The sequence below is a fragment of the Pan troglodytes genome, chromosome 5 (genome assembly GCF_028858775.2).
Source record: "Pan troglodytes isolate AG18354 chromosome 5, NHGRI_mPanTro3-v2.0_pri, whole genome shotgun sequence".
Classification (NCBI taxonomy): Eukaryota; Metazoa; Chordata; class Mammalia; order Primates; family Hominidae; genus Pan; species Pan troglodytes.
The window spans coordinates 43,040,734-43,049,596 of NC_072403.2; the positions used below are offsets into that span (position 1 = coordinate 43,040,734).

The following is an 8,863-nucleotide window of genomic DNA, read 5'->3' on the forward strand; positions in this document are numbered from 1 at the left end:
GGAATAGGAAGACAAAGTATAATGGAAAAGTAAATGAACAAAAAGGATTTAAAAAAACAAATCCCAACTGTCAGATTAGTGGACAGTGAGCCAATGCTCTGAGTTTGTTCATCAATCTGTGGTAGAACTACAATTGTTTCCTAAAGAGTGGAAAGGCTTTGAATAAAAGTGGAGAGGTAGAGAGGGCTCTCCCAGGACAGGTTGATTGCTTCCGCAAAGGCAAAGGGTCTGTAAAGTGCTAGGTGAGTGGGAACAAGTGGGAATAGTTCTGTTTGACTACATTTGAGGGTTTGAGAAAGGAAAGGGAGGGTAGAAGGGATGGAAGTGGGAATCACATATGTTTAATGATGTCTTGTTCGGTGCCAAGGACAGTTTTAGACCCTGATAAGCGGAAAGCTTTGAATACTCAGGAGTTGAATTTGGGTCATTTCATCTCCTCTCTTAGCTGCTGTATGACCCTGTGCCATCCTATTTATGTTTCATTTTCCTATCTGCAAAAAGGGAGTAATTCTTGTTCCCTTGGGTTTTCTCCTAGTCATAAAAAATGAATGAGTTCGGCCACAGTACACAAACAAAAGGAAAATATGTAATATTTTGTAGGATAAATTCATAAAAGTTGTGGAGGATCTGGGCACTTTTATAAAGCAAGCACTGTAGAAAACTTTCAAAGGAAACATTTAAATTCACTAATGACAGCTATAGGGATCCTGATTTTTCCTTTAAATGGCAGGCACTTCAAAAAATTAAAATAGAATGTAGTTAACTTTCAATTACTTAGGCCACTGACAATTCAATTTATGGATTATATAGTATTTTAATTTACTCATTTCACACGTCGTTATCAACTCTACATGAAGTTTAAAAGGACAAAGGATGCAAGTGGAATTGGTCAGTGTTCCGGGTTATTTCCAAGGGAGGCAGAGGGTGGGGGGTTTCCTTTGAGACAAGACTTGGGGTTGGCCAATAATTGCTGGTATTGCCTGCCTGGTAATAACAGGCTGATGAAAAGGTGACTACAACGTGAAAACTGGTTAAATCAAGCGCACCCTCCCACCCTCGTTTTAGATGAGGAATTTTCCGCCCTCACAGAAGGGGCTGAGGCAGCATCTGGCATCACAACACTAACATTTGCTTCGTGATTTCCTCTTTACCCGGCCCTTTGACACACATCCCTTCCCAGGAATCAGGATTCGCTGGTGCTTTTGCATTTCTAAAATGGGAATCCCGCGGCTGAGCTTTTAGCCGGCCGGAACGACTGAGGGCTGCATCCCTTTCCCGCAGGAGCGGGGCTCCCGCCTCCAGTTCTGTTCCAGGCCTGACTCCTCCACTCCCTCCGTGACTCATGTCCTGCGGATCCTTCGCCCCCGACGCGCCCCCCAACACACAAACCCCCAGAATCCGCCCCCAGCCTACAGCGCGACGTCAGCCCGCCCCAGCCGACTTGGAGGTCTCGGGTCTGAGTCACACAGAAAGACCACCCTCGTCGGCATCCCCACACACAGTCCGACACCCGGCGCGCCGGCCTCCCCGCCTGACACACCAACGCCCGTCGTCTCAGCTCAACTTGTTATGCTCCGGCTCGAGCCCTTGACCCAAAAACCTCAGCGAAACGGAGAGCCGCAGAGCCGGCCTCGGGCGGCCTTTGATGGCTTTGTTATTGTTTGGGTTTGAATCGATACGCCCCTCCCCATCCTTCCTCCCTCGCGGCCCTACACCCAGCTCCCGCCTCCCCTCACGCCCCGCGCCCCTCCCCCTCCATTTTGGCGCCTTTTCCTTCCCGCCACGTCGTGGCGGCGTAGAGACCATTCTGACCGCGAGAGCTGGGCGGGGCGGGGGCGGGGCGCGCCGAGTTATGCAGATCAATCGGCCTCTGGTTGGCTGGAGTCGCGCTGGCAGGGGCGGGGCCGGGGCGCGGCCACGGAGCGCGAGGGGCGGGGGCCGAGGGGAGTCGCCCAGTCCCGCCGCTTCCCCACCCCCTCTCCTCCCTCGGCCAGCCCGGCAGCCCGGCTCCCCGCCTTGGCCTCCCGGAGAGGCCCCGCCCCGTCCCCGCCCGCCGCGCCCTCCCCGCGCGCCCTCCCCGCCGGCGCGCTCCTCCCCTTTACTCCTGGCTGCGGGGCGAGCCGGGCGTCTGCTGCAGCGGCCGCGGTGGCTGAGGAGGCCCGAGAGGAGTCGGTGGCAGTGGCGGCGGCGGGACCGGCAGCAGCAGCAGCAGCAACCACTAGCCTCCTGCCCCGCGGCGCTGCCGCACGAGCCCCACGAGCCGCTCACCCCGCCGCTCTCAGCGCTGCCCGACCCCGCTGGCGCGCCCTCCCGCCGCCAGTCCCGGCAGCGCCCTCAGTTGTCCTCCGACTCGCCCTCGGCCTTCCGCGCCAGCCGCAGCCACAGCCGCAACGCCACCCGCAGCCACAGCCACAGCCACAGCCCCAGGCATAGCCTTCGGCACAGCCCCGGCTCCGGCTCCTGCTGCAGCTCCTCTGGGCACCGTCCCTGCGCCGACATCCTGGAGGTTGGGATGCTCTTGTCCAAAATCAACTCGCTTGCCCACCTGCGCGCCGCGCCCTGCAACGACCTGCACGCCACCAAGCTGGCGCCCGGTGAGAGCACCCCCCGCCTCCGGCCCGGGGATGCGGGGCGGCGGCGGGATCTCCTGGGTGGGGAGCTGGCGGCTCGCGGGCCGGCACTGAGTCCCCGTGCCTCCCCCTTTCCTAGGCAAGGAGAAGGAGCCCCTGGAGTCGCAGTACCAGGTGGGCCCGCTACTGGGCAGCGGCGGCTTCGGCTCGGTCTACTCAGGCATCCGCGTCTCCGACAACTTGCCGGTGAGTGGGCGCCCCGCGGTGGGGAGGGCGCGCCGGGCGGGGGGCGCACGGGCGTGCTTTAGCCCGGACGAGGGAACCTGACGGAGACTCTGGGCTTCCAGGTGGCCATCAAACACGTGGAGAAGGACCGGATTTCCGACTGGGGAGAGCTGGTGAGTGTCCTGCAGGAGCGACCCCCAGGATGAGTGGGTGGGGTGAGGGGCGCCCCCGACTCCCGCCCTAACGCGGTCCCCTCGCCCCTGCAGCCTAATGGCACTCGAGTGCCCATGGAAGTGGTCCTGCTGAAGAAGGTGAGCTCGGGTTTCTCCGGCGTCATTAGGCTCCTGGACTGGTTCGAGAGGCCCGACAGTTTCGTCCTGATCCTGGAGAGGCCCGAGCCGGTGCAAGATCTCTTCGACTTTATCACGGAAAGGGGGGCCCTGCAAGAGGAGCTGGCCCGCAGCTTCTTCTGGCAGGTGCTGGAGGCCGTGCGGCACTGCCACAACTGCGGGGTGCTCCACCGCGACATCAAGGACGAAAACATCCTTATCGACCTCAATCGCGGCGAGCTCAAGCTCATCGACTTCGGGTCGGGGGCGCTGCTCAAGGACACCGTCTACACGGACTTCGATGGTGAGCCAGGCCCGGGAGGGAGCTGCCCAGGTGACTCGGCCCGGCCCGGCCCGGCCCAGCCCGGAGGCCTCGGCCAGTCTCCCGCGCCAGCCTTTTGTAAAGGTCACTGGGCCGCCTGGCTGGATGCTAGCCGGGGTGGGACGCAGGAGAGCCTCCCAGCGTAGTAAAGCCGGGGATTTTCAGCCAGCTGAACCTGTAATGTTTCTGGCATGATTTTATTCTTCAAGTGGAATTCAGTTAGTTCCAGGCTTTCCCGATGAATAAGAGGTTGTGGGCAACCGGCAGTAGCCCAGATTTTTCTAAAGTCTGACCCAGTTTCCCCGCCAGTAAAAGGATGGGGGCGGGGGAAGAGGTGGAAATTGATGCCGGTTTTGTAATTTTTGTTTTGTTTTATAAGGGAGTTAGTTTTCTGTATGGTAGTTTTAGAGCTGCAGTTCTTAACTCCTTTCTGATCTAGGGAAGGTTAAGGAATAGGAACTATATTATTACTGGTGGCTTTTTTTTCTTTAGTGTTATGGGGTGAGAGAGTCAGGAATGAATGTTGTGAAATAAGATCTGTCGCTGGTTTGAAAATTAGTTGGGTGTCTCCGCAGAGAGGATGAAAACCTATCCTAGGGAGGGGCTTGGAGCGGGTTCTTTCAGAAAAGAAGGAATGGAGAGCCTGAGATCAAAGCTGCGGAGGGTGGGTCATCATCTGAGCGGCTTAACCTAACAAACGACAGCCTTTCAAAACTTGTGACTCGGGCTTGTGGTTTATGTTTATTTGCCCTTGGAGGACGCTGGGTTGGGCTGCATTTTTTGTATTTAACAGTTAATGGCTGGCCGGGTCCTCCCATGTTTTTTCTTTCAAGTCTTTGCTGCCCCCTGGTGAGCACCAGCGGCATGGCCCCTCCTTTTTCTTTTACTACCCAAAGTTTGTAAACAGGAATCACGTGGTCTGAAACCAACCCTGCAGCTCTGTCTACCTTTCCAGCCTAGGGAGGAAAGGGTGTGGGTGTCTGCTCCTGCGTGCATCGGGTGGGGAGGAAGGCCTCCCAAAGGGCACCCTGACTTAGGATGTTGTGCAAGCATCCTTGCTTGGATCCTGTCGGCCATGAGAATCTCACCCGGGCTCCTGGGCGGTGGTGAATGCAGTTTAAGGATAGTCTATGAGATACCTTTCTTGGTTGTGCAGACATGCATCCCTTCATCCTTCGCAGGCGGTCCTGCCTCACAGGGCCTCAAGTTTTGGGTCTGCGGCCAGCTGTGTTTGTTTCTTGGAGCAGTTCATAAAGAATTTCAGTTTATGGTTTGGGCTAGCAGAGAGGTGGGTAATGCTTTGGGTTGGAGAGATGCCGTAAGCTGCGCCTCCACTCTCCTTAGCCCAGGGGGAAAAATGGAGTTCACCTAGCTCCTGAGAGAAGGGATTTTTTTTTAAAAAAAGAGTTATATATACCACCCAATTTCTTTGTGCTTATTTTTGCTAAAAGTGTGTTTTCTCTTCTATTCCCTTGGCTCACAGGGACCCGAGTGTATAGCCCTCCAGAGTGGATCCGCTACCATCGCTACCATGGCAGGTCGGCGGCAGTCTGGTCCCTGGGGATCCTGCTGTATGATATGGTGTGTGGAGATATTCCTTTCGAGCATGACGAAGAGATCATCAGGGGCCAGGTTTTCTTCAGGCAGAGGGTCTCTTCAGGTAACTGATGGAAACCCCTGGCCATGGGGTTATTGGTCTTCATGGGGCTATTAGTCTTCATGGGACAGTCTTTGAAATTCTGGAGAGCTTCACTCTCCAGTAGATTCTGTGACCCTTGGCTTAGAATTGTAGGTGAGTGATTTACACTTGAGCTGGCCTCATAAATCACATGGTTTGCACTTGAGCTTTCCTTGGGAGGTCAGAGGAAGGCATGTGTGAGCATATTAAGAAGAAAAGACAATCTGGCTTCTCCAAAAACTTTTTTAAAGGTACCAACAGAAACCTGATAACTCCTGGCTGTTTTGCCAGGGAGTAAGAAGTTAAAAGCTCTTTTAGCATCTCCTTTAAGGCAGCAGCTCCAAATATTTTGGTACCAGTGACCTCACTGTGGGTGGTGTTCGTGTTTGTAAGTTGGTAGGTGAATTGAATCATCTCATCATGCTCAGTGGTGTCTCATCAAAATCTCTTGTCATCATCCTTCCTATTTCTGGTGAGTGGGTGTTGTGGGAAAGGCCCCCACTATTGAAGTTTGAAAACCACAGGTTTAAGAGGGGAGTCAGTTTTTAGCTGAAAGCAGACTGGAGGACCCAGATATTAGTCAATACCTTCCTATTGAAGGGTACCCAGCACAGTGTTCTAGAAAATGCTTGGCCTCCCTGGGACCCCAGACTTGTGGGCCTCTGAGAAGCAAATGGGGAAGACCTTTGCAGTGTAAAAACAAGTTGAGTCATTCATAACCTCTGTTTATCCTCCTTTCTGCAGAATGTCAGCATCTCATTAGATGGTGCTTGGCCCTGAGACCATCAGATAGGCCAACCTTCGAAGAAATCCAGAACCATCCATGGATGCAAGATGTTCTCCTGCCCCAGGAAACTGCTGAGATCCACCTCCACAGCCTGTCGCCGGGGCCCAGCAAATAGCAGCCTTTCTGGCAGGTCCTCCCCTCTCTTGTCAGATGCCCGAGGGAGGGGAAGCTTCTGTCTCCAGCTTCCCGAGTACCAGTGACACTTCTCGCCAAGCAGGACAGTGCTTGATACAGGAACAACATTTACAACTCATTCCAGATCCCAGGCCCCTGGAGGCTGCCTCCCAACAGTGGGGAAGAGTGACTTTCCAGGGGTCCTAGGCCTCAACTCCTCCCATAGATACTCTCTTCTTCTCATAGGTGTCCAGCATTGCTGGACTCTGAAATATCCCGGGGGTGGGGGGTGGGGGTGGGTCAGAACCCTGCCATGGAACTGTTTCCTTCATCACGAGTTCTGCTGAATGCCGCGATGGGTCAGGTAGGGGGGAAACAGGTTGGGATGGGATAGGACTAGCACCATTTTAAGTCCCTGTCACCTCTTCCGACTCTTTCTGAGTGCCTTCTGTGGGGACTCCGGCTGTGCTGGGAGAAATACTTGAACTTGCCTCTTTTACCTGCTGCTTCTCCAAAAATCTGCCTGGGTTTGGTTCCCTATTTTTCTCTCCTGTCCTCCCTCACCCCCTCCTTCATATGAAAGGTGCCATGGAAGAGGCTACAGGGCCAAACGCTGAGCCACCTGCCCTTTTTTCTGCCTCCTTTAGTAAAACTCTGAGTGAACTGGTCTTCCTTTTTGGTTTTTACTTAACTGTTTCAAAGCCAAGACCTCACACACACAAAAAATGCACAAACAATGCAATCAACAGAAAAGCTGTAAATGTGTGTACAGTTGGCATGGTAGTATACAAAAAGATTGTAGTTGATCTAATTTTTAAGAAATTTTGCCTTTAAGTTATTTTACCTGTTTTTGTTTCTTGTTTTGAAAGATGCGCATTCTAACCTGGAGGTCAATGTTATGTATTTATTTATTTATTTATTTGGTTCCCTTCCTGTTCCAAGCTTCCATAGCTGCTGCCCTAGTTTTCTTTCCTCCTTTCCTCCTCTGACTTGGGGACCTTTTGGGGGAGGGCTGCGACGCTTGCTCTGTTTGTGGGGTGACGGGACTCAGGCGGGACAGTGCTGCAGCTCCCTGGCTTCTGTGGGGCCCCTCACCTACTTACCCAGGTGGGTCCCGGCTCTGTGGGTGATGGGGAGGGGCATTGCTGACTGTGTATATAGGATAATTATGAAAAGCAGTTCTGGATGGTGTGCCTTCCAGATCCTCTCTGGGGCTGTGTTTTGAGCAGCAGGTAGCCTGCTGGTTTTATCTGAGTGAAATACTGTACAGGGGAATAAAAGAGATCTTATTTTTTTTTTTATACTTGGCGTTTTTTGAATAAAAACCTTTTGTCTTAACTCGTGGCTTCTAATCATTGTCTGTGCGGAGGCATTGCTAACCTGCATTTATTGAGCATTTGGTAAGTGCCAAAGAATTGTAGGAGAAAGGAATTCTCAGCCTAAATCTGGCTTCCTTCAACATTAGGATTTCTAGGATAGTCCCCTTCCTGAAACGAATGTATGGTCAAGGGGTAGGACGAGTATTGTCAAAATTTGGGCAATATCTGGCATGGGAGGCCTAATAAAATAACCTTTTCCAGATTAAAATTTTAAAGCTATGCAAATAGGATAGATGTGACAATTTTCAAGCGTTCAATAGCCATTTATGGCTAGTGGCCACCTCATATAAAACATCGTTGCAGAAAGTTCTATTGGACAGGGCTGATCTAGAGATAACAAATACATACCTATTATCAAACTAACCATTGAAGCTTTTTTCAGTTGTCTGCCACTGATAGTAAAACATTTTGAGCATGTCCCCTTGGTACATGTTAAGTTTATTGAAAAACTATTGCCTATATTACTCTCGGTTCCTGATTCAAGTTTCCTTCACCTTTAGTGTGAGGTTTAGTTTTTTTTTGAGACTGAGTGTCAACCAGGCTGGACCAGCTGGCATGCCACTGCCAGTGGCACGATCTCGGCTCACTGCAACTTCACTTCCCGGGTTCAAGCAATTCTACCTCAGCCTCCTGAGTAGCTGGGATTACAGGCGCCCGCTGCCACGCCCAGCTAATTTTTGTATTTTAGTAGAGACAGGGTTTTACCATGTTGGCCAGGCTGGTCTCGAGCTCCTTGACCTTGTGATCCGCCTGCTTCAGCCACCCAAAGTGCTAGGATTACAGGTGTGAGCCATCATGCTCCGCAGCCTTTTTTTTTTTTTTTTTTGAGATGGAGTGTCGCTCTGTTGTCCAGGCTGGGGTGCAGTGGCGCAATCTAGGCTCATCGCAAGCTCCGCCTCCCGGGTTTTAAGTGATTATCCTGTCTCAGCCTCCCGAGAAGTTGGGATTACAGGCATGTGCCACCACGCCAGCTAATTTTGTATTAGTAGATACGGGGTTTCGCCATGTTGGCCAGGCTGGTTTGGAACTCCTGACTTCAAATGATCTGCCTGCCTTGGCCTCCCAAAGTGCTGGGATTACAGGCGTCGGCCACCGCGCCCAGCCTAGTCTTTAACAATAGTATAATTTATTATGCAGCATAGAAAAAATAATAGAACGGTGTGGTGACACTAAAGTCGTGACCAGATAAGACCCGGTCTACAAAAAATAAGTAAAAATTAGCTGAGCGTGGTGGCATACACCTGTAGTCCTAGCTATGCAGGAGGCTGGGGCAGGAGGATCGCTTGAACCCAGGAGCTCCAAGTTTGCAGTGAGTTATGATCACGCTATTGCACTCCAGCCTGGGCAACAGGTAACCCCACTTAAAACACACACACACACACACACACACACACACAATAGTGGATGGGTAGAAATGTGAGTTTGACTTAAGGTTTCCCCCTCTGATGTGTTTGACAAA

General features: G+C 52.3%; 1 protein-coding gene across 1 annotated transcript; it reads left to right on the forward strand.

Moving 5' to 3' along the window:
- Nucleotides 1-1,925: 1,925 nt before the first annotated feature.
- Nucleotides 1,926-7,363, forward strand: PIM1 (Pim-1 proto-oncogene, serine/threonine kinase). Its single transcript, XM_003311282.5, has 6 exons — nt 1,926-2,594; nt 2,710-2,816; nt 2,918-2,968; nt 3,062-3,428; nt 4,930-5,106; nt 5,869-7,363. The coding sequence occupies exons 1-6, from the start codon at nt 2,513-2,515 to the stop codon at nt 6,024-6,026; spliced, it is 942 nt and encodes a 313-aa protein (XP_003311330.2). The 5' UTR covers nt 1,926-2,512; the 3' UTR covers nt 6,027-7,363.
- Nucleotides 7,364-8,863: the final 1,500 nt, after the last annotated feature.

Bases quoted from the DNA above. Each gene is read 5' to 3' on its own strand.
- PIM1 (XM_003311282.5), top strand. From the start codon at position 2,513: ATGCTCTTGTCCAAAATCAACTCGCTTGCCCACCTGCGCGCCGCGCCC. The intron at 2,595-2,709 runs GTGAGAGCACCC...CCCCTTTCCTAG, and splicing joins CGCCACCAAGCTGGCGCCCG to GCAAGGAGAAGGAGCCCCTG. The intron at 3,429-4,929 runs GTGAGCCAGGCC...CTTGGCTCACAG, and splicing joins CGTCTACACGGACTTCGATG to GGACCCGAGTGTATAGCCCT.